This window comes from Ptychodera flava, chromosome 5, assembly GCF_041260155.1.
Source record: "Ptychodera flava strain L36383 chromosome 5, AS_Pfla_20210202, whole genome shotgun sequence".
In the NCBI taxonomy this organism is placed as follows: domain Eukaryota; kingdom Metazoa; phylum Hemichordata; class Enteropneusta; family Ptychoderidae; genus Ptychodera; species Ptychodera flava.
The window spans coordinates 29,820,513-29,847,082 of NC_091932.1; the positions used below are offsets into that span (position 1 = coordinate 29,820,513).

A 26,570-nucleotide genomic window follows, 5' to 3' on the forward strand; every position below is an offset into this window, starting at 1 on the left:
AAAGTTGTGGCTGGCGCGATGCATTCTAGGCAAGTATGAGCCCGTAACAAAAATTCAAAACGCACCGACGCCCTCCCCCCATCATTCGGCATTTCAAAAAACATGGAGATCCCCATCACCAAAGTCAAAAAGAGGGTCACACCCCAATGAATCCACCGCCCCCAGGCCGAAGAAACTGACCAGTTCCTTAGTCGAACTAACATATGAATATGATATCCGTCGAGTTGGGTTTCACTTTGCTCAATCTGATTAAAATCATGTAGAGTACGGCGACGTCTATACTTACGCGCTATTTTTTGGCTGTCGCCTCTCACTAGGCGATTAATCAGATTGCTCTTTTGCTCTACCCTTTATCTGCAAAGTGTCCACTTCTCATTTTGAATATTCGATGAAAAAAGTTCAATTTTGCACAATTTGCACATCTAATTGTAAAATCTGTGAAAACATTTCTGTATCGTAGCGACACGTGAGTCAAGGGATCATGAACTGTCAACATATTTTCACAATAAATGCAGAACGGGTCGAAATGAAATGTAAGTCAACAGCTCGCTATTTGCTGGCTGTGGAACGCAGCTATCTGTGGCGAGGCAGGCTGCATTCTTTGGGGGTCATCAATCTCTCAACCCCGGACAATGCGGCGGGGTTTACCCTTTGATGACCCGCATAGATGCAGCCGACCCCATTACAGAAGACTGCGTTTCCACAGCTAGCTATTTGTATTCAAGTGACCAGCTGACAAGCAGTACTAAGGTACATAACCTGGATCAGCAAATAAGGTCAAAGCGTTCGACCTATGTATTCAAATAGCTGTACAACCCAGTTTTACCAAGACAGCTTGCTTTACTGTTCTGTCATCTTTACAGGCGAATCAGGTGTCTTTTTCGGTTGGAAAACGTAAGTATTTGTATTAACAGAAGGAGTAGTTCAGTGAATTGGAGTAATGGCTGTATAATTGTTGTTTCCACGTTTATACTGCTGGTTTTACGATTACTTGGGCAAACTGCTTGTGTAATTGACCAACGGGAAAATCGGTCATCGTGGTCACTACTCACTGAAACAGACAATATCTTACGACGTCGATTTCATTTCATATGCCTCATTCTAAGCTTGCATTGCTGGGAATTTACCGTAGATGGTTGTCCTTGTACCTCTCAAGCATCTGTGCGCGTAATCTGCTGTGCGCGAAATACCCTCAAACTTGTCTAAGACTGCATTTCACAAGTATTGAAGGGTGTGTGGAGAAATCACATTTGAAATCGTAACTCATTTTAGATTCCCACTCATTAACCTTAAATACATTTCAAATACCCCCTATATGATCAAAAATATCTAAATCTCCAAATATCGTATTGCCGAACATTTATTAAGCCAATAAATTAACCTAATTTTTTTCTTTGTTTTAAGTATTTTTGCTCATCATGTCAATGCAGCCTTTTGCTTTTTCGAATGCTGTAATATTCAGTATATTACCATGCCCAGGCTGTCGCATTTTGATTGGTCGATCTGAACCACGTGACTGACCACAAATACACAGTAATGGTTCGTTTACATGCCCGTGAATATGAATAATAAGATTAACAACTCAAAGTATCGTAACTTTACAGCTCAAACGTAAATCATAATCAATCACAAAATAAAATGGAGCACTTGTAGGTCAAGTTGAGATACTTTTTTCTGAAAACATCTCCGGATTTGCCAATTTTTTACAGCGCGCGTGACATTTTGTCGCGTATTGCTCAGTTCTGGGGCCCAGTTGTCGTTCGCTCCGGAAATTTTCGCAAATTTTGACGGTTTTCTTCGGTTAGTTGATAATATAATGGAAATAACAGACTCCGCTCTGACCATTAACGTTTATTTATGGGCGCGGGCTCGAGGAAAGCCAAATTAACGGGCTCGGCAAGCCTCGCCCGTTAATTTTTGGCTTTGCTCTCGCCCTTGCCCATAAATAAACGTTAATGGTCAGCGCGTCGCCCGTTATTTCTAAAGTATTTGGCAGCCGGCATACAAGTTATGTAGACTTATGTTGGAAGCTGCATTTCGGTTAACCATAAATTGTAGTTTCAGTATATTGCAATAACACTACTACATATTCATACTCAGGCTGTGTTAATAACCTTATAGCATTTCAACATGATTAGAAAATTAAGTATACAAATAAATGTTGACACACAGAAAAAAAATGCTGAGAAAAACCATCAAGATTAATATAAATGATCATTCATATAATGTCTACTCTATATGAACAATTACATATTACCGTGAAAACCTTTATATACAAACCATGAGTTCACCTTCTCGAACACAGCATGTTCCAGATGTTTACAATAGGGTTAAATTCAGTGTGAGATGGACGCATCGCATGTACAAAACAAACGATCAGCTTTGGTATAAAACACTAATGAATTATAGTAAACCCAGTATGGAGCAACTGGCTTAATCTACAATGTAGCAATTTTTACAGTAATTTCAGTTGAGAGCTAAACCAAGAAAATGTGTTTTTATTAAGTTTCACTTGGAAAACTTTACAGCTCTTCAACTCTCAGCTTAAATTGTAGAAACAATCACATTGTAGATCGAGTGTAATAAACTGTTCATTTCTCAGTCTAGACAGAGCTGTCCCATGCTAGTTTTGTGTAATCAATCAATGAGTCGATGACTTTGAACTATGTTGTGATACCCAAAGTAATCGTTTGTAAATCAAATGTGTGACACCGAATCGAACTGAAACTAACTGTGTGTTTCATTTGTGACATGTGAAAGGGGCACTATATATCTATTGTGTGTGTCACCATGTTCTTAGTTTCCTCCCTAAAAACAAGTTTTTGGCTTATTAACAGTTGGTATTATATACAGTCAGCTCCAGCCTTGGTTGTAATTCAGTTGTTAAAATTACAATATACAACTTATTATTCGAAGTGAATAATTGATGTTTCAATACATACTATGAGAAGTAGAACAACAAATCTTAAAGTAGAAAAAATATAAACAGTTGCAGTTTCTGTCCTCTGTTACACGGTCCATTGGTTGTTTTTCCCATTAAAATTCAATAGCACAGATTTTTCCATAATACATGTCATCAAAGAATTCTATAAAATGAATCCCGAATTTCTTTAATTATTATTATTAATATTGAAGCCATTGGATAACATAGTTGTTTTTATTGAATTGTCATTGGATGACATAGTTGTTTTTATTTAATTGACTTTGAAAATGTGAAAAACAAGGAACAAAAATATTTTCAGATCCTCGCATACCTAGCGGGAACCATTCAAATCACCCTTTACTATTCCAGAAACGTTCCATCTCCTGAAGTCCTCCAGCCCCTACCGAGTATTTGTGAATGTAGCTTAAACGGGATATGAAATATTTTCCCACGAGATAACGTCAAGACCACGCCTCGGAAAACAACGCTTTCCTCTACTGCATACTTTGTTGAATTTAAGCAATTACAGTTCATGGATTAAGGAGTTGCTCGTGTCATACCACCCGTGCGCATTTGCATACATGATCTTCGCAAAATTAAGGTCATTCTGTAGAATAGATCACGAGCACTCTCTGTTGATCTGAATAAAGAGTCAGCGAAACTGTAATTTGTTTCTGTGATAGCGATATCTTATTTCTTGTGAGGCTATTATTGCTTTTAAATCACGATGTTAGCTCTCTATCGGCAGCAAAAACAGAAATACGAAGCCCTGTGTATGTCAACTGTGTATGCAAATTATTGTACGCCGATACGCAGTCAATAAAGAACAGCAGATCACCCATGTCGATGAAGATACTGTGCTATAACGTTTGTCTACCACCAACGCTTCACTCTACCCTTTTACCCTTGTATGTCAACACAATTAAGGGCGGCGATTGTACAGACACGTGGATCATAATTGTTGCAAAATAAAAAAAATTGTGTGTTGTAAATTTCATGTCTGTAATCTAAAATTTCATGTTTGTCTTCTAAAAATATATTTTAATGTTCATAAAACCATGATTTTTTTCTGAAATTTTATGTTTTTGTGCTAAAATTGTGTTTATGTTCATAATACCAATCTCATGCTTGTGTTCATTAAAGGTCATTCGTGTTCATTGAACAATTGCATAAGTCATCATGATACCGTCATACCCCTTATTACATTGCACTTCCTTCAGAATACGTGAAAGTACAGTGTATTTTACAGGAATGCGATGGCGTTAGGCAGCCCCCAAGGTGACTCCACTGCTCTTAGTGAGGCGAAGTGATACACATAAGTTGATATGAGATATACTAATTATAGACACGCTCGTTCTTGTGAATACGTACGTCCAAAGATCTTGAGATATGCAAAGTGTAGACCCACAAGTTCTTGCTGTACAGGCTAGTCGAATACACTCTTTTATAAAAACCAATTTTTGTGTCGAAGCCACCTTCCCCTGCGAATTTCACCGACTGGGTCTCCAGCGACGGGGCAAGCAAGAGTGATGCAATTCTTATGTGCATTTTCACAGACTATTGAGCTAGCTGTCAGAATGGTTTATGTAACAGCGGGAACGATCCAGACCTTTCTCAGAAGTCCAATCAATGTTTTTATGGTCCTTGTAGCCTTCATACTGATAGCTGCATTATGGAGTATGCGTAGACCTGCTGGTCTTCCCCCAGGCCCAAGAGGATTGCCGTTCATTGGAAGCATAGGCGGTAGGTTTAATCGTATGGTCTTCCTTTACGAAATTCAACAGGCAAATGTAATTCATGTAAAGCAGAAGACAGATTAGAGCCTCCGTACAAACAGATCCTATTTGGGCTATAGAACTACAGCCGAGGTCACGTATTAAAACGAACTTTGTCCTACTGTGTCTCAACTATAAAAATACTAGACAATCCAGTATAATAAATGAGTTAGTGTGTATGCAAAGAAGGTCATTAAAACTCGTGCATCTTCAACCACCATATGACTAAACGTTCTGTCATTTTGACCAACTGCTACTTTTAGTGAGTGAAAATAGAAAACAAATAAGCATATCTTTCTGGTTACTTGCCAATTTTGCAACCTGTTTTGTTTATCATGGTTTTTCAATCTAATTTAAATTTCTACAACTATTAGTCCAAGTATTAACAGATGTAGAATATTAATTATTTGAACATATAATGGTCGATTACTGGATTTGATAAATTTTGCGGAGCCTGCTTTTGCAAAAATTGTGTTCATTATGTCAAGTTAGAGTTTGGATCGTAGGGAATCCATTAACGGCGAGAAGCATAGAAACTCTGGGTGTAATACTGACATTTACAAATGATTAACAGACATTACAGATTTCAAAATCTCTCTATTAACAAAAAGAGTCGATAAATTACAATAAGCCGGTCCACACCTGCAAAGGATGTCGTGTTCAAATTCTTAGTTTCTCTGGGCTAGTTCTACCCAGGTTTTGGTTAGGTTTTACCGATTATATGTTGTTGTCCGATGACATGTTTATAAATAAGGCTGGAAACTCGCCTAACTCACTTCATCAAAATGAAAACCATAAAAACACCAAAAGGAAAACATCGTCAATTTTTATCATCAATTTCGTTTCAGATTTAGCCTTAAATCCTGTATGGACAATATCAGACTTCGCTAAGACATACGGTGATATTTATACCCTTAAAATCGGAATGCAGTACATTGTTGTGCTGAATAACATCAAGCTTGTGCGAGAAGCGCTCGTGGAAAAACAGGACCAATTTGCTGGAAGACCCTGGATATATAGCAGTGAGCTAAGAATTAGTTATTCTGTGACAGGGCTAACCTCAACTGATAAATAAATAAGCAACATAATTTTTGCATTATAATTTGGCAGCTCGAATCGTATGACACGAAGAGCACGACTTAACCGGCAAACGCAATGTTATAGCTCTGCCCCAAATATTTTATATAACACAACTGGTATCGATTTGATAAGGCACCTTGCAAAAGCTTCGTCACACTGCAAACTCCTTTTGAAAGTAGTGAACTGGAAGATACTTAATTCCCAAGCGAGTACGCATTATAATTGGCTTAAAGTAGATGGAATGCTCTTTATTGTTGCCAAAACACTCAACATTTTGTTACTAGAGTAACTTTGACTTCATATATATGAAAGTGGAGGGGTCGTTTTGCTATCAAAATGACATCAACATCTCCATCGTGTAAGCCATAAAACTCATCCGGCCTATCGTTTCTATCAATAATTAAACTTTAATGAACATGTAATTTATCCCAAAAATTTGACTACACAAAAATATTATTGGAAGTGTAAATGGTCAATGTTTTTATCATTGTGTAAATATTTTACAGTGGACCTATTGAGCGAGGGAGGACAAAGTATTTCAAATGGTTATTTCACTAAGAAGTGGAAGGTTTTGCGTAAAATTGGATACCAAGCCGTCAGGTAAGCGCTAATGAAAAAAGTATAGCTAAGGTCGCCAGTAAGATCGTTACCTGTATGCAAATATTTTTACTTTCGACACTTGAAGTATTGTTCGTTATTGAACAGGTCATGAAAGAGTAAAGTTGGACCCCTTTTGCTCGCATGTGATTTCAGCATTAACATTCTGTTTTTTGAAATTACTGATCCTTACATTTTTCATTTAGTTTTGTGTTTCATCAATAGTTTTTACCCACTATTCGTCACATCATATATTTGCCATTGGAAGCTCATCAGTTCGCAAATAATACCTCCAGGCTTTGTACTATGATGTGTTAGTGTCTTTGTGCAGAAATTTAAATCGGCTTTTCACTGAAAAGATCATTTCTCATGCAGAGGAAACAAATTTCAAACTTCAAAACAGGCATATCAGATTAAATGTATATGAGTGCAGCTTTTGTATGTTTTAGGAATTATGCCAGCGGATACACATTGGAAAGAATTGTGACAAAAGAGGCGTTTCCTCGTCTAAAGAAAGCCGTTGTTGACAAGGAGGGGGAACCGTTCTATCCAGAATCAATATTGATGTTGTTTGTTTCTCATGTGATGTCAAATATTTGCTTCGGTCACAAGTAAGTTCGCTTGCCTTTTTAAAGCACTCATCCATGAAAAAATGACCAAGTCAGATGTAGTCTCTGAAAGTTGTTGATTAAAAGCCAACAATTTGATGTTTTGTCGATAAAGTCATATAGTGAAAATTGCAAAATCCTTTGCATATCTATATGTTGCATATCTATCGTACTCGAGGCCACATACTTCACAGATATAATAATTATTCAGTTAGATTTTCACAATGGGATTTCAACCTAGAAGGAACATTGTTAATTATGCATTTTACGATAAAGTTATACAATGTTGTATCCTCAATGCACTATAAAATAACCATATATGTCGAGTAGCTTAGCTCGTAGCTGATCTGAGCTACTCATAGAAACCTCGAAATTTCGTGGAACATTTAGGCAAGAACCTGATTTCCAATAACCTGATTTCCAATACCACTGGCGACATAAGTCGTGTCATTTGTCTGTGAAAAATGTATGCCGGATAAATTTGCAAACTCTTTTAATGAAAGCTTGCAGAAACTTTGGAACAAGAAATATAAGGCTAACGTTTGTTAGCATTTCTTTTTGTTGGATATTTTGTTGAGATAAAACCTTTTAACATATTGATAATCACTATTTATCATACATGATATGCCCGTATCGCCATTCTCCTATTGTTAAGACGGTACTGATATGAACCCGTATTTTAACTAGTTAAAATACGAATTATATTTTTAACTGTAACCAAACTACTTACAGCTACGCATACGCGTGACCTTCGCTGCTATATTCATACACATGTAAAACAGCAGAGCGAATAAGACTTGTGAGACACTCCGAAACGTCATTGTGATTATGGTCAAAATTTTGTTGTTGGCAGTCATTTCATAGGCATTGCACTTGGATACAAGTATGGTTATACCAAAAACATACAAACGAACGCATTGAAAATTTGTATGGTTATGGTAATGGTCATCACTCGGCTACTTGGATGCCCATGTCACCAATATAAGATGTTTATGATACAATATGGCGCAAATACAGCAAAGTTTGGACAGTATTTTCCAACGCTATACGTGTAGCTAACGTCCTTGTGCACACTTTGCAGTACTTTTCATTATTGACATAAAAAAGGAAAGAATAACAGTATGATAATTTAGTTTGTGTATTACCAGTAAGAACATGTCAGTTTCATGCATTCAAGTAGATTTTTGTTCAACCCTGGTGGTATTATCCCTCTACTATCCTCAGCATTCAGGCATTTACGCGTAGCTGTTTCAATAGTTGAAAGTCAACTTTGCTTTGTTTATATCTCTGCTCACTGCTGATTAACAAATATTCTTCTCTTGGATATTGCTTTAAATTTCTAAACCTAATTTTTCATCATTTCGTTGAAAACAGACCACGAGCTTGCGAGGGTTCGAGTTCTCGCAGAGGCTATTGGAGAAATGAAACCAATTTTAGCCCTAGGATATCTTATTTTAGATATATTTTAAGGTATGACTCGGGTTCCTTTGTAAATTTTAGCGATTTTGTGATTATTTCATATTCTGAACCCCTGAAATATGATCTTTTTATTAGAGAAAACTGTGAGGTAACATTGTACTGGAAAATGTCTTAAATTTTAGTGAAAACACGGCCTTCTAACCACTGCGGCGAGTTATTATTTTCTTTTTGTTTTTAACGGTCCGGATTACTGTCAGCGTTATCGTTATACCTTGAGGAGATTATGTAAATTTTTACGCACCATGTTGCGCATGCGCGCACGTCTTCATAAGAGACGCTATCCAACATGCTGATGACTGCCGGCAGTATAAGGTACCGTTCAGTTTTTACGGCGGGGGGGGCCGGCAAAATCCAGGGGGGGGGTCATCAAAATTTTGGAATCCGCAAAGGGGGGGTCATCGCTTTTTCACTGGTAGAAAGGGGGGGTCACCACATTTTCAAAAACATAATACCAACAATAAAGTTCACTTTATGCCATGGCCATGATCGACCCTCTATACCGGCGGGCCGCCTTCGGCGGCCCACTACAATAAATATACATTATGTATTACCCATGACCCTCTTAACGGGCAGACGCCTTTGGCGGCCCACTCCAATAAGGTTACTTCTTGCAATGGCCATGATCGACCCTCTTTACCGGCATGCCGCCTTGCGGCGGCCCACTCCAATAAACTGACTTTATGTAATACCCCACGGCAATCTTAATGGCCGTGCGCCTTCAGCGGCCCTGTCCAGTAAAGTCTACTTTATGCAATAGCCATGATCGACCCTCTTACCGGCGGCCACCTTTAGTGGCCCACTAGAATAAAGTTGACTTTACGTAATGGCCCATGACCCTATTAACTGGAGGGCTGCCTTTGGCGAACCACTCCAATAAAGTTCACTTTATACAATGTCCATGGACATGAGTTGTCTATGGAAATGAAGTTAAAAATTGCCTTACAGTCATCCTAATTAACAGACGTTTCAATGGATGTGGCTGAGAAGTTTGTGCACTGGCACCTCTGCTACACGAATAAAGTGCGCCGCGTACCGGAGTTCAAATCCAAACCATGCGGGTAAATTTGACCTATGGGTTTTAGTTATTTTTAAGCGGGGGGGGGGGGGTCATCAATTTTTTAGTCTGACAAAGGGGGGGTCATCTTTTTTCACGAAAAATGCAGGGGGGTCTATATTTTTTTGAACACCGGCGACAAGATTTTGCCGCCCCCCCCCAGTCGTAAAAACTGAACGCTCCCTAAGCAGTGTAGAAAACGCAAACGGGGGCCGAAGAAGCAAAATGGAAAGCTGATGGACGCGATGTTGTGTGTTGGCCGCTACAGCTAACACACAGCATCGTACACAGGGCTAGCGAGAGAGTTGCCGACATCGACGGTTATTTACGAAAAGTGAATAAAAGACTGGCATTTTTGGAAGCGATCGAGTAGCTGAGGTAGGCTACGACTTGGGCCCAAGAACGCTGAATTTCGACAGTAATTTGGCTTTTTACGTCAAGTCCCAAAATGGATTTGAAGTCACCGACCCTAAGTACGGGTCTTTGCAGGGTTGTGGTGAGCGAGGCGATTAGCTGTAGCGGAACACATAGCATCGTACGCCGGGCTATAGATTACACTGCCGTCCAAAGAGAATCTATTAGCTAATCTTCACTGGAAAATATGGTTCTATAACAGCAGCCCATATCTTGGACTGTCTTGGACTTAGTTTGTCCATGGATGTAGGAAGCATGGTTTGTCCAATTTGTCAATCCGACACTGTTATGTCGGTCTAGAGCACAGCAACGTACGCGAAACGTCGCTTCACGATCGTTGCCTGTCAATTTCTATCTGTGGTCAAGAGAGTGTCGCTGGGTGTCGCGATATGTCGCCGTTTCAATTTTACAATGAGTGAATCTGTCGAGTATCGCCTCAGTCGTTTATTTTAAGTCATGAAGAATCGCTTTTACGTGTAACTGAAGTTGATTTTGGTTTCATACCCGAGGCCATAATAGTACATGTCACAGTGGAAAGCGAAATAGCGCACGAAAACCCGGTCATTTTTTATGGTGAGCAAAAGGACTGCAGCAGATCACATGTGAAAACCACAAAAACAAGTGCGACTTTCCCGCATTCCTTGAACTTCTCAACTACAGAATTTTTTAGAGCATCGAGAGTTGGTCGTCTCATCTCCGAAAGCAAGCAAGCAAGCAAGTGACGTCTTGTTACTATAGGCACAAAAATCGGCACTAAAATGAACTGGGCAACCATTTCACACTTGGTACGTGCATAAATTACGGGCTGTGAGACCGGAAGTCGAGCGCTAGCGAGAGAGCGAGCGCGCGTCGTCGGCAGAACGCAGACCTGTAAACCATTCCGGCTGTATGATTTTTTAAACTTTTCTCGTCTTGTAACCAGACTCTAACCGTTACCAAACAGTGTACAGTTAATATAATTATAAGCTAGATACGTATTTGACAAACAGATTATGCCCTGAATTATCTCTCTAGTGTTTATCGTGTAAATAGTACCCACCGCTTACGCTGACCAGCCTCACGTTTCTACGCACAATTTTCATCATTTTTAGGCGAACTAATGTTTAGGACTTGTCAGAAATTCTCTAACCTGATGCCCAATATTTAACCTAGACCCAGATCGAATAATTTTTTTTGAAACGCACAAAATCCGACTTTTTTCTGCGATTTTGTGTGAAAAATGGGACGTTTACACAAATCGTCGATTTTCTCAGTTCCGATTTTTGCTATGTATGCGCACCTTCAAATGAGTGTAAGTCGGCGACGCGTGGGCCGATTTCCCGAATCTTCGCATGCTAACACTTCATGAATAGACCTGAAAAACCGTGTCTTAGATTTTTGATAAACCCCCCTGAAGTGACGATAACTTGACAAACGTGAACAAAAGCCGATAATTTATGCGAAAATCCGACAGTTCACACTTCGAAGGCTCACTGTGGCAGAAACAAAGCGAATTTCAAAATCCAAAACACGGTTTTTCCCCCTGTATATCCAGCTGTCTAGTGCCGTTAACAGATCACTTAGGGGTGCTGCCAATTCTTACTTATACTCTTTTAAGTGAAAAAATTCAAAATCACATGTTTTTGACTTAAACAAACATACCAATGCATGTTTTGACAACTAAACAAAATTTTTACCTTCTTCAAATATAGACCTATTAGAAAATGTACCACATGTTGGTGTGAGACCCTGTTTTCTATGTGAAACTTTTGATTGAAAATATGTGTCAACCAAACTGAGTCACTACCTTAAAGCTTATTCAAGAATATTCTCTAGAGGTTTCATATAATCTTCGAGATATTATTCTTGAAATTGATTCATCCCTTTGAAGTGCCGTGACATTCTTTTGACACTTTATCATTGGAGAACAGTGGCATGTCCAACGTCTTCGTCATCTAGACATTTATCACGTCTTGTTTCAGCTATGACCTAGATGACACTGAATTCAAAAACATCATGCAGCTCACTAAAGACGCGAATGATGTTTTTGGAAATGGCACGCTGGCTGACTTTGAGCCAATATTTAAGTATATACCAACTAAAGCAATACGTCAGATGAAGCAAGTTTCAAATTCTTGGTTAACATTTATCCAGTCAAAGATCGACGATCATAGGATGAATATGCAAGAAGGTATAGTATAAATAACTAAACGGTAGAAATATCGAAATAATCGTATAGTCAGGAATCATATGTGACATGTATGAGAAATGTCGAATTAGCTGGAGTTTCTGTTGTACTAATATGCTCTCTTTCGTACAAAGAGAGTGGCTATGTTTAAATTTCATGAAAGTTCTGAACTCTTTTCGATGAAGTTAATAGGTTCCGCTGTCTCTAAGCTTTCTCCCTGCATAATTTTATCTCATTAATGTTTCCGTTGACGTCTTCGTTTTGTCGTATAAAAATTAAATCTAACTTTTTACTCTGCATTGATAACAATAGTTTTTTTATTTTAGCAAAAAATACAAAAACAATCATCATCATTATCATCAGCATTATCACAGTAATTATGCTCCTCCTCTTCATGATTATCTTTTATGATGAACACTGTTTTCAGATTTGCTCAGTTAGTCAATCTGTTACTCAAATAATTATTCTCAGAACACAGAATGATAATGTTCGTTGTCAGTGACTAATGGCCAATTCAACTTTCTTCTTTGACAGGTGGCGTTTCTGATGTTGTTCATGATGTTTTGAAGTCCCAAACAGAATTGAAAGATAAAGACCAGGCCGATGAGTTGACAGACGTTCATGTACGACAAATAGTAGCTGATATCTTCGGAGGTAAGTCATTCCTACTATTGTTTGATGATAGATGAAACTCCCGTAGACTATAGTGATTGTCTTCCATACTTTGAAAACAATACACAACTCATGTACGATCTTGCTCGCTTAAAATCATATAGAATTATACGGCATCCGCATACACTGGTTTCCGGTCACAATACTCGTTTCTGTGATATCATATTTAATCTCTCCAGCCCCGCGCCCACACAAAAATTGACCAATTTGGGATTATGGCTTATCAACCAATTTCATTGTTCCTGCTGTTTTTCCTTAAATGTTTGGTTAGTCCTAGTACTTAACACCTTTCGGGAAACTTGTACCAGGTTGGTCTAAAGGGCTCTTCCGATAATTTTTTATGACCCCTCGTGCTGGTGAGGTGTTAAACTTCTTTTTAACAGTAGTATAGTCTCAGCTATACACAAGTGATCAGTATTACAACTGCATAGCATCGGTTGAGACACCATGGAAGGTTTCGCGCTTGGCTGTAAGGTAGAAGCTCTTGACGATGGTAACTGGTGGTCCAAAGGCATTGTGAAGGAAGTGATTCAAAACGAAGGGACATGCACGTATCTAGTTGGGTTTGATGGCTGGTCGGCAAAAAAATTCAACTGGACTCCTCGAACAACAGAAACACAAAACTCAAAAGCTATCTAGAAGCGACAAAACTCGCACTTCTAGAGATACCCTTTCAAACAAGGAAACAGAACATGTCGCGTGCTCAAAGAATCGCGATAAACAAGCTTGCAAACAATAGGCTAATTACAATAAAACCCTTCGACAAGGGTACGAGGCATCGTCATGTAAACACAAAGATTACGTACACGAATGCGAAAGATAATTACGCAACACCCAGTATTATACACAACTAGACAATGACGACACAGAACAAACAGTAAACAAAGTACACGAACTATTAAACAAAATGTACGAGAAAAAACACATCGACCATGATACTTATAAGTATCTTGATCCAAAAAACATAAAAATCCGTACCCTGCAGTGGTACTTACTACCTAAAATTCACAAACCGCCGCCCAAAAACTCAATGTTTGCAGGGAGACCAATCATTAGCGGCTGCTCTAGTCCTTCTAACAGAATCTCAGAATTCTTGGATTACTTCATAAAACCATTGGTCCAGCAACAACCAACGTATTTAAAAGATACAACATACTTCATACAAGAAATTGAAAAACACAAATGTCCCCCAACATGCATTTCTTGTAACACTCGACGTAGTATCTATGTACACAAACACAATTCACGACGAAGCGATTCGGCTAGTCAGTGAAACATTAAACTCACAAACCTCGATTCAAACAAATTATGGTATCAAAAAACCACCAACGGAAGACTTAATAGAAATGCTTTCACTAATTCTAAAACACAACAGTTTTGAATTTAACAAGCAATACTTCCGTCAAACCCGCGGTTGCAGCATGGGATCGAATGCGTCTCCAGAAATTGCTGACATTGCTTTTCATGAACTTGAAAAGAGAATAATCGTAAACAACAGCAACAACATTCATTTCTGGAAAAGATTCAGAGATGATGTCTTTGCAATCTTTCTGGGAACACAAACCGAACTCACTAACTTCATTCAAAAATCAACACAATGCACCCAACGTTTAAGTTTTCATACGAAAACTCAACACAAGATTCCTAGATGTAGTAGTTTTCAAAGGTGCAAGATACCACAAAGAAAACATCCTCGACATCAAAACACATACTAAACCAACAGACACATTCCAATTTCTACATAGAGAATCGTGTCACCCGACAGCAACATTTAATGGCTTTATCAAAGGTGAAATCCTTCGATACGCTCGCACTTGTAACAACAATGACGACTTTACTAAAAAAAGTCGCTTTCTTTAGAAACAAACTACTCGACAGAGAATACAAAAACAACGAAATCACGAATATAACAGATAAAATAAACCACAGTATTCGTAACACACTAACAAACTGTACAATTACACGTAAGGAAACAGCAAACAAACTCATCTTCAGTACAACTTACAGCCCCTACATAAAAACAAAAGATCTTAAGGAAATTCTTTTGAAACATTGGGTGGTTACCGTATAACTGGAACAGCCGATCGTTTGCTGAGACGATCAAAAGGTGTCAAGTGCGCCTCCGATTAAAGTAGTAAAGTAAACTATGCATAACTAATAGACGGGGCCCAGAACGTTGTTTCAGGCCCAAACGACACTCTGAGCCCCGTCAAGTTCTGTGTGGCGCAGGGCTGTCATGAATCAAACTCAGTTGACATCAAACAACGTTAATAAAATATCATTGTAAAAATTCTATGCAAAAATCATGCAAAGTTCTAAGTTCACTGAATGTCTAGAGATCATTTATGTCCAAGATTCATAATCAGTAATCAGTCCTTTGTCGAGTATGTATTCTCAGGCAGTTCCTTCACGTCATCTTTTGGGTTGCTACCTTTCCATGGGATGCAATGGCGGTTTTCATGGTGACCATCAGAGTAAGTAATTAGTGACTATTCTCAAGGCCTGGTAAACATTATCATTCTCGTTGTCATCACCATTACTTCTGATAGTATCAAGTACGGGATTCTCATCAACATTATCGCGGTCGACAATCTCTTTGTGTCCATTATAGTGTTATTCATATCTGTTGGGTCAATTTCAGTCAGTACTGGTATTTTCAATGCCATCATCGGGAAATCCACTGGAAGAACGTTGGAATCCGTGTATGGTTTAATTCGATTAACATGTACAATTTTTTGTTTACGTGTAGAGGTTCAGAGGTTGCTAAGACATAGTTCACAGGTGTCACTTTCTCAATGACAAAGTAAGGTCAATGCCATGGATGTAGCAACTTGGCTGATAATCCTCGCATATCTCCTATGTCATAGTCAATGTCCTTTAGTGCGCTTGTCTTACTATGTCTTCTGCTTTTGCTGCATTAACTGAATATTATCATCGTGGACAAGTGGTTGAATCTCATTTTTTCGTTACACCACTGTTTCACTATGGTCTTTCTGGTCGGTGAACATTGTCCTCAGTTTAGTAAGGATCATATCAGTCAGCAGTCTTGATTCTTGTTGGTACAATGTATAGAAAGGCTACTCCTTAGTCGATTCTTGTTTATATGACAAGTACGAAAACGATGCCATCGGCAAACAGAGATCACAGTCAGTCTGATTGTGACAAACATAGATAAGATATTCAATAGTGTTTTATTGAATTTTCAACAAGGTCATCAGTGTGTGGAGGATGGGAAGTCATACTACTCTTCTTAGAGTGAACTTTTTCACGCGGCTTTTTAACCAAAGGGTACAGGTAGGGCTATATTTTCAAAAACAAACAGTCGAGCGACAACATTCGCAGTTGTCTTTTCAATGGTTAAAAACTACGGCCAATGTTTTTAGATACACCAAATACACAATAATAAAGTGGTTACCTCGTTCTGTATTCAAACGCTGTCCTAATACGTTAACAGCGACACAATCAAAGGGACCGTAGACAGGTAGAGGCTGCTACTGTGCAACTGGTAGATTCTTTAGAGTTTATTTTGAAGCACAGTCAACACATGACTTATGACTTCGATACATTCCCTACAACAAAATCGTTCTTGTATCTTACTGTACGTCTTGTGGAACCCTAGATGACCTTAGGCAATTTCATCATAGCACCACGTCATCACTTCGTTCTGCAGGGCATGAGGAATGACAAGCTTTTTTTGCATGTCGCCTCACTGTCAATAACATATTGGTCAGCATGTAAAACAACTTTCCGTGCTGTCTTTATCTCGGCGAGAAGTTCATCATCGGTAAAATATGATATAAGAACTAGTTATGGCATTGTTGCCATTCTCTAAACCGGTCTAATTGAAGTCAAATGTTGTCTGTCACTGCATATAATAAAGTCTCTCTTCTCTTCATCATCATTGTCCGGTCGTCTGGAAAGTCCATCTGCATTTCCATGCTCTTTTCCCTGGGCAGTGCTGAATTTCAAAGTCACACTCTTGGAGGTCAGCGACCAGCAGGCGAGTCGACCTGTAGGCTCCTGAACGGTCATTAGTCATTTCAATGGGTTGTGGTCGGTAATAACAGTAAAGCATCTACAATACAGGTATGGACGGAAATGCTTAATCTACCAAATTATGGCTAGAGATTCTAGATTGTTGAATAGTGTTTCTCAACTCATTGATAGTACGATGCTAATCGAAGGAAACTCCATAAGTGAAGAATATCATTCAGATGTTGATAGTTCCGTACTGCATAAATTTTCTAAAGGTTCGTTCTAAACCTATCTTGTGTTACAATATGCCCTAAAAACTTGATTTCAGTCTTATAGAAGTGACATTTCCCACATTTCAATTTCTGTCCGCATCTTGAAATCGTTTAAAGATCTCGCGCAAACGATGGAGGTGTTCATCAAATATGTTTTGAAAACATCACAACGTCATCCCGATAAATCAGGCATATTTCCCGTTTGGCGTCTAGCAAGTAATAATTCTATCAAGCATTGAAAGGTCCTTGGCACGTTACACAAACCAAAGGGCATGATGTTTGATTCACAGAGTCTTTTGTATGAAACAAAGGTGGCCATATCTCTATCTTCTGGCACAACTTCGATTTGCAAACATCCTGATGCTAAGTTCATTGTCGAAAATTAATAGGCTTGCCAAAGGGCGTAACAGTGGGTAAATATCCTACTTTGTGATATTATTCATTTTATGGAAGTTCACACAAATAGGCTGGGTCCCATCCTTCTTTTACATGAGCGTAATGGGTTCAGACCGCGGGCTGGTCGATTGTCGGATTATGTCATTTGCTGACATGCATTGAATATGTTCTCATATGTATATGTATGTGTTTTTTTAGATTTTCTGCAGTATCAATACGATGTTGTCTTTCCCAAGTCTTTGTAATGTTCTGCAAATATGGTATCATATTCCATTAACAGCTCATCAAGCTGTCCCATCGGCTTGGCAGACAAATCTGTCTTGCAAAGATTCACATGGCTCCTCGAATTACCCTCGGGCAAAAATTCATCCGGGAAGATTGCCAGTAATTCCCCAAGGTTGCTACCTTTGGTTGTCATTGCATCACATCTTTCAGAACTGAATTTCACTGGATTATCATCATTATCACATGTGCCAACATCGCTAGCATCCAAATTCGATACACATGCAAAAATGTCGTCAGTAACTTCAAATACACCGAGATTCGTATGTCTATTTATCTTCACAGGCTTATCTCTTGGGTTTACGACTCGTACTGTCATACATCAATTGTTTACAATAACGAGGGCCATTGCAAAGCCGATAGCCAACTGGCAGGACTCTACAAGGCACAGTTTCGATTGTCTGTATCAGTTGTCTGCCATGAAAGTTGTCTGCGAACTGCCAGATTTTCTGAAGTCTCTAAGGAGGTTATAGAATAGTTTTACGGAGTTCCTTTCACTGACGGGCTTATCAGACATATCATCTGCATACATCAGATGGTTAACAAAAATACCACCGATGTTGCAACCAACCTTAGAATTAATCAATCTATGGCTCAGATGGTCCATATACACATTGAAAAAATTTTAGGACAAGACACCACCCTGCTTCACACCGTTTTTAACAGTAAAATGTGTTGAAATACAGGAGCCCCATCGAATAGAGAGTTTCTGCGTTCTAGACCAGGTTAAAAGGTATCTCACATAACAAATAGGAACATTAGGGTTGATCAGCTTCTTGAATAATGACCAGCGATTCACACGATCGAAAGCTTTAGAAGCATGCATACAAGTAACGATAACATTTCTACCATGACTTCTAATAGCACAAAAAAGCTTACATTTTGAGGCTTTACTTTATTGCACCTTTCAAATAAATATCAAAATATCTGTGTGAACAGGCTTCGTTCATACACTATACGGACAAGTCAACATCACGCGCGACATCACTGCAAGTCCCCAATGAACCCCAAGAAGAATGATACCTCAATTTAAAAATCGTCTTACAAGAGGAACCTTTTAAGTTGCAATATACTAGTATAATTGTTACCTATCAAAAACTGTCCTCTGCTTTAAATTTCTCCTTATTTCGATCGCGCACTATCGTCATCTTACGTCAAAGAGAGGGGCCGCCATTTTGTTTGGTTACACTGAGATTTGCCATGTTAACAGTCGTCACGGGTGCGACATTGCTGTCATGCCACGCGTTCCCTACCTGTTCAGGGCTGGACCATGCCACAAGAATGGCAGAATGTTTGCTAGAGCTTGTCTAAAAATACAAAAACTTCAATAGAAAAACCATAGGAAAGCATCACAAAAACTCAACAAACAAAGACAATATAACAGTTTCTCTGTGTGAAGGCCTTCACATCCCAAACCACAGTTTTGATAATGATAATGTCAGATCACTGGATCTGTTGAATCATCCAGTACCTATTTAAGCTGACCTATCACACCTTTGTTTTGGCTAAAGATTCAAACTCATGGGGTTGATTTCCCTTCTCGTTTCAATACACTTCAAGTTAGTTCTTTATCAGTTTTCATGAAGGCAGTTCAGTTGCAAAATAGTATGGACCTTTGATTTGTGATATCTGTACTGGTGCTTCCTTGATTGGTTTGAAATTTAATTTGAACTATTTTTGTATGGAATTGTCTGCTTGATCAAACTGCTGCCTTTTGTTAAAGATGGCTGTAGTATTATGTGGATATATAAGGAGTTATAGTGCTCATGGAGATCATAGCAGTGAACATGAATGCCACTGGGACGCTATTTTCATACTAACTGAAAATTTATGTTGCCTTTCCCACACTAAACATTTATCAGTAGTCAAGTAGACATTGACCGAACACCTGCAAAAAGGCTTTGTGCCACTTAACGCCTTAAAATAAAATAAAAAATTTGCTTTACGCAACTGATCTATTTTAGCTTACACCAAATTGGTAAGTGGTCCGTGCCAAATTATTTAAACTGTGATATTTGAAACTTAGTAAACATTTCTAGCATGCTTCATCGATAACTTATTTTGTTATTCGTGCTAAATAGTATGAATTCATGCAATGTATTCAGTGCTTTGATAAAGTTTGTGTGAATATGTGATAGTGAGTTTACGAGCGTAAGTGCTAACTATACAGCATGTGAAAAGGTCACAGTCCCAAAAATTATAATAGCTTGGCTCGGTTATTGAACCACTCTGTTTCGAGAATGGGGATTTTGCCGAGCAGATCTGTCTATGGCTTCTCCGCAGGATGACTGGCTGTCGTATGTTGTAAGTTCGAATCTGATAGAAAACTTACCGTATTTACCATTAGTAAGGAAATGGGAAAGGCATTGTTATTTTTCATTACTTTTCATGATTAACAAAGAAATAATTTGAATTTGAACTGTTGTGCAGTCTACTGACAAACAAACACCCGTTTGCAGCAGATGCAGATTGTTGTCTGTACTTGTCTGTACTCAGACATTTCAATATTATACTCTCATACCAGGCGGGATCGATACAACAATTCAAACCATGATTTGGTGTGTGGCGTACTTGGTAAACTATCCTGATGTTCAGGCAAAAGTACACAAAGAAATAGATGATATCATCGAAAGAGATCGGTTACCACTGTTATCCGACAAGGCTAAATTACCGTACTGTGAAGCTGTCATTCTGGAAGTAATGAGAATCAGAACTATCATACCGCTTAACCTACCACATGAAACAACGGAGAATACTGTTATCGGTGGGTCATCTTTTCACCTTCTTGTGAACATTCGAAGCAAGAACATATATGGTATATCAGTGTTGGAAACTGGCCAAAATATTTGCCAGACATCAGGACTGGTAACTTTCAAAACTTGCCTGTCCTGCCAGAAAGTTGCCTGTCCTGATTTTGTTACAAATCCATTCATTCAAAAAACACAAAACCATTATGTACTTCAAACTGTAAACAACTTTATTTTCAACATGAGTATTAACTATGATCTTACAAACAAATGTTATGAATTCCACTGTTTGAAATGAATTCTAATCCGGACTTGAATACAAAATTTCTACAATAACAATGCTGATAACACTCTGATTAATTAATTAGTTAATTCAAACACACTTTGCCCATATCGCTCAAAGAGTTAAAAGGTTTCACGATAGCGGTTTTAACAACGGGGAAACATTTTTTTTAATTGTCTCCATTTTATGCCACTTTATCGTATAAAACCAAGATGCAATCTGTCATCGAATTGGTACTACAATCAACCAAACTGAAAAGATTGCTGAGCAATACAGAAAACATCATCTGGCAAAGAAAATCAAAAACTGAGAGAGCTGCCATATAAGTAATCAAAGTTGGCGGCATGAATTAAATAAACCAATACTCTCCTCAGACCAAACCGATTTCAAAGGCCGTTTACAGCAAATATTGTCAACGAAACCATGAAACCTCGGAATGGCTAAACACAGAGAAACAACTTGAAGATTTATTACTCGAAGCAGCCCTTCACAACATGCTTTTCAAACGCCGGAAAGCAGGCACCAATATTGACCCGAAAGCTATTACAAAGTCCACGAAAAATTGACACAAAACTAAAAGTTCGGATAATCGATTTAAATGCCTAAAACAAACTAATCATTGACAGATTAGTACAACATTTACTGTTAACATAACGAGCACTAGCAACGCTCAAAATATGCCCTAAAACAAAAATCCTTATAAGCGTCCAGAAACTCCGGTCGATGCTGGGTCATGTTAATTATAATATGACTCCACACACCGGATCGCTCACTATAGAGTCAATCAACAGTAGCTAACTCTCTCAATAACGAATCTGGTTTCTCCTCCTGGAGGACGAAGATGACTTCATCACACAACCAAACGGATGGGATACAAAACAAGAGAGCGACTGATGAAGGAACCCCATTTTTGGTTCCGAAACACCGTTAAGACGAATCACTCAATCAACAATGCGGTTTACCGGGGACCCAAATCACATGACTAGGGTCAAGCCACTATCGATTCACCGGTGTCTGGCCATGTATTCCACACAAAATAAATGCAATGATCCTTTTATTCACCATATCGTAATACTAAACAATCTTGGTAGAGCCGATGTGTGGAGTTGCCCTCATTTTCCTTTATATCCATTATATCTTTATATCTTTCCTTTATATCTTTATTATTTCTAGCACTGGCTGATATCGCGCAAATCTCGCTTTAGTGTGAGATTTACTAGTATGAGCGACTTCCTGTTTACCCGTGTTTACATGTCTCGCTTGCATTGCATTCCGGCGTCACACAGTTGCACAGTTTCAGTAGCATAAGCGCGTCGAAGTCCGACATATTGGTATACTACATTTCGTTTAAAACAACATCTAGAAGCAGCTGATCATGATCGATGAGATTACTGGGTATGCCGTATGGGCTACTATCGAGAGCCCGACACACGGACGTGGAAGTACAATTTTCCTCCTGTCCGACTGAAAAGTTACCCGTCTCGGACGGGAGGACGGGCGTAGTTTCCAACGCTGGGTATATTAATTTGGAAGAGTAAATAGAACTGTTTCTATTGACTTTTCGTCTATCGGGAGTTCTACATACAAATGAGGTCTTGCTTTCAGTTTAAAAGCAGGAGTAGTTTCTTAAACTTTGAAAGTTGCAATCATTTTCATTTATAAGAAGAATTACCATTATTTCAGGCATTTAGTATTTGATGAGAGGGGATATACATTTTTTGAACAATTTGTCTGCATAGTTTCCCAGGAATATTTGATTTTCTAGAGGCCTGAATACTGCCATTTCCAATCCCATAGGTGGCTATAATATACCAAAAGGGACCCAAATATGGACAAACCTATGGAATCTGCACATGGATGAAGAATACTGGAAGGAGCCTGAGAAATTTTGCCCAGGTGTGTTGAATGAAAACTTTCTAAATAGCAGTGTTTTGACAAGGTCATTGTGTAGCAAATGTGGATTAATAATAAGTGTGTTCTTCTGGCTCCCAAATAAAAAAAAGCAACATAAAAACAAATAATATAGCACTTAAATGAACGTTTCTAGCTTTTAGAAATATAAACTGTTTTATAAAGTTTGACTGGATATGATACAAAATTACTGATGACAGCGACAAAGGGAGATGTTGCAATCCAACATGTTTAAGGTCAAAGTATACCGTATCTGAGGTCATAATCATTTGCATATGTTAATGTGGTTAGGACAATATTCACTTATAACTTGTTCACTTTATAATAACATTCAATGGCATAACAATCATATGGTACCATTTGGTTCAGGGCAAACTATACTATGACTATACTGTGACACAAAAAATCATGAGAAATCACTGATATGTAGAAGTATAGTCCGTAAAGAAAGGCACAGACATTTTTCTTTTTCTTCCTACAGAACGATTCTTAGACGACGAAGGCAATGCTCAGAAAAGACAAGAGAGTTACCTCCCTTTTTCCGCTGGACGACGTATGTGCATAGGAGAGATGTTGGCAAGGAATGATATGTTTCTAATATTCACCTGTTTGTTTCAGCAGTTTACTTTATCGCCGGTCAAGGGAAAAGGGAAGCCACGCCTGGATCCGACCTTTAAAAATCTTGCCACCAGATGTATCCCCTATGAAGTTGTCGCCGACGAACGCATTTCTGGGCAAGCGCAATTGAAGGCTTGAATTGGCGTGTTCTGAGACAACTTGATTCAGTAGATGATGGTCTACAAAATTATCCACCGCCGAACGAAATTGGACTCACTTTGAATCACGGGTATCTTAAAGATATATTCATTACCGCGGAAAATGACAAACAGCTCGTCTTTAGCGACAACACACGTAATCACTCTGCTATAGAGTGGTCCTGCTCTTCAAATAATGAAATAAGAGAGAGGATTGCCCTTGTTTCAAATAATGAAATAAGACAGAAGATGGCCATTGTGTTGCAGGGTGATTGTGTACCTTGATTAGAAGTCTCGTAATTGCTCTGCTGCGAATATTTGCACATTATAGGTTTTGCAGCCAATTTATTTGTATTTGTTTCTGTGATTGCATACTCGTTGTTCGTCTTATTGTCTCTTTTGACGTATCTTTCGTTCGTATGTCGTTTGTCCCTTCGTTTATCTGTTTGTCTTTGTGTTACTTGTTAGCATATGCTCAGTTAGGGAGACTGTACCATGCTAACGTGCGTCGCTTAGCCGTGTAGATCGAACGATGAGAAATTATTACCATTTAGATGCTTGATTTTCTGAAACCAGGCCGAGTGCAACTAATTTGTGTAGCTCAATGCAGTACTTTAACTGTAATTACATCGAAAAGTTACAACAAAACAGCCATTTATAAGAGTTTAATAATGTGTCAGAACAGAAACACATAATCAAGCTAACTAACAAAAATCACCAAACACAAAATATACAACAAGAGACATGGAGTGAAGCTTGTCAAGAACTAGAGAAAAGGTAACTTTCAGTATTGAGTTTTCACCGGATGTATTATTACTTGAAACTTTCTAATTAAAATATGCAAATCGTGAATATCTGACGTAAATCACCTATTCTTGTTTCACGCTAGACGTTTTTACATTATTCTTGGAATTAAGGGATTCACCATTAGATATTAGACGCTGTGATCCATCTCTCAGAACAAGTGAACTACACGTGTTTCTGGTGACCTGATCAACTGCATCTGACACCCATTAACCGTAAACCCTTTTTCTTTCAAAGTTTTCAGACAAACGCTCACATTTTGCCCAGTCCTCTTAGCCAATGCTAGTAAAACACAAAAGATTATGTTTCCGACAGAACAAATACACTTGTCATAGGGTGTTACAAAAACTCAAACAATCCAGTCTCTTTGCTTGTTATTCAAGCCTTTGAAGTCTTTCAAATGAAGTCGACATATCATCAGTATTAAGAATTGTGTTAAAGTCTGCAGAGCTAATCAGGTTATTAGTTCTTCGTGGAGGATAAACTTTCCATGGACGGCTGTCAACACAAACGCTTGTCTGTGGAGGCATTTGGGTTAATTGCTTGTTTAGAACTGCTTTAGGAACATATTTATTTATACAACGTCTGGTCTGTATCGTGTCGTGTTGAACTAGTGTGTCCGGTTCTTTTAACAACTTGCTCCATGCAGCGGGCTGATGTACCACCTTTCAGGTTGCGTCTTGTGCCCCGCTGTTGCAGAGGTGCCGCTGACAATTCAATCATTCAACTGTGAAACTGCTGTACGGCTTAACGCCAAAGGCCGTTTATAAGGCGCCTGTGTGTGTGGTTTTCCTAGATTTTGGTCAGACCCATATTTCTTTGTTTAAGGTGACAACATACAAAACAGACACTTTAAGATTTTTATTTGTTTCTCACTTGAAGAAGTCCCAAACCAAAATCAAGTATATACTTTCTGAAAGCCCTGATATAGCGAAATCCGACCGTGCACAGTGCACAGTTATTATTTGCATAATAGTCATATGACAAACGTTTTGCTGAACCTCCAAAAAACCGTTTTTTCTGCTTTTAGACAAAACACTTAGGATTTCAAACCATAGCTACTTTTTTCGTACATTTCTGTTAAGGACTCGGCAAATGGTCTGAGAAATACTCCGCACACTGGTTTTCTGAAACCGAACCAAAACCTACAAATATTCCATTCCTCCTCTGAAATCTACAAAAGAGAAAAGTATTATAGTTGCCATAAATAGGGACAGCATTGTTACCTTGTTTGCAGGTAATCCCGGTATACAGTTTCTGTACGGCGTACAGTTATGTACTATGTAAAACATGCAGAATAAGTTCAGGAATCATTTGGGAATATCAATGGCTTAGACACAGAATATAAATCATAAATACTTGTTTTTGTCATATTTAAAGTTTCTTTACAAGTAATTTTGCAACTTATAAAAGTGTAAATAAATATTAAGTAAATAAGTAAATAAACACATAAACCCTTGCTCTCAGTGGTTTAAAGTCTCTCTTACAAACTGTTAAATCAAGGTTACACCAGAGCAAGACTTGTCTCTACATTCCAACGCTTTTTTGGCAGGTATCGCAAGCTGGTGGATAAATACAATATCTCTCTTCGACAAATGATCACTGATGGCATCGGTGACATGGGGCCTTAGTTAGTGACCACTACCTATCTAACTTACAGATTAATATATGGCGGGTGCCACATGTGGGGCAGGATGCGCTTACTATTTTCGAAACACCTGACATCACTTCTTGGTCTTTTGGCCAGAGGTCTATATATCTTTCTTTCATGAATTTGACTTTGTTTGTGTACCGTCTATTTACTGTCTGTTCTGTGTTGTTTTGTGTCTATGTTTACAACTATTGTCTTACAAATTCTGACCTAGTGTTATTGGATTATGGATTGGTATGATTGCGATTATTCATCTAGAATGACAAATGAAGCTCAGACTGCTTTTACTCTCTTAATTTGATGCGGAAAAGCCATCTTCATTGAAGTGTTAGTTGTAGAGTCTACCATCCAACACGTCAGCGATGTGTCCCTTGATGGCTTGCTTCACTTTACTTTTTTCTTAATCATGTCACTTCATGGAGTAAAGTATAGAAATATTACATTGGGGATACATCAACAAGTCACAGTAAACGAGGTTACCCACAAATCCCCCTCGACTTGTGCACTTGAACATTTTTGCCAAAGGCTAATTCAATTTTATCAAAGTCTGAACAACATGACACTAAGAACTTAATTTCAAGATTATATCTTAATAAGATGTTCCAAAATTATTGACTTCGTTTACAATTCAAGACTAAATTGAATAAAAAGCTGATGTTTTTAAGCGCTAAAACTTGTATGCTTGTCCAGGAAATGTTACACGTATCAGCAACTGAGATGATGTC

At 38.4% G+C, this 26,570-nt stretch overlaps 1 protein-coding gene across 1 annotated transcript; it reads left to right on the top strand.

Moving 5' to 3' along the window:
- The first annotated feature begins 769 nt into the window (after positions 1-769).
- LOC139133465 (cytochrome P450 2U1-like) lies at positions 770-24,383 on the top strand. The gene is made up of 10 exons (XM_070700074.1): positions 770-894; positions 4,480-4,666; positions 5,547-5,720; positions 6,285-6,378; positions 6,825-6,986; positions 11,892-12,100; positions 12,632-12,751; positions 20,219-20,458; positions 22,522-22,620; positions 23,117-24,383. The coding sequence occupies exons 2-10, from the start codon at positions 4,501-4,503 to the stop codon at positions 23,389-23,391; spliced, it is 1,539 nt and encodes a 512-aa protein (XP_070556175.1). The 5' UTR covers positions 770-894; positions 4,480-4,500; the 3' UTR covers positions 23,392-24,383.
- The last annotated feature ends 2,187 nt before the right edge of the window (positions 24,384-26,570 follow it).

What these genes read in the sequence shown, in the direction of transcription:
- LOC139133465 (XM_070700074.1), top strand. Translation starts at nt 4,501, where the DNA reads ATGGTTTATGTAACAGCGGGAACGATCCAGACCTTTCTCAGAAGTCCA. An exon ending in ATTGGATACCAAGCCGTCAG is followed by an intron (nt 6,379 to 6,824) that starts GTAAGCGCTAAT and finishes TGTATGTTTTAG; the next exon opens with GAATTATGCCAGCGGATACA. An exon ending in TAGGATGAATATGCAAGAAG is followed by an intron (nt 12,101 to 12,631) that starts GTATAGTATAAA and finishes CTTCTTTGACAG; the next exon opens with GTGGCGTTTCTGATGTTGTT.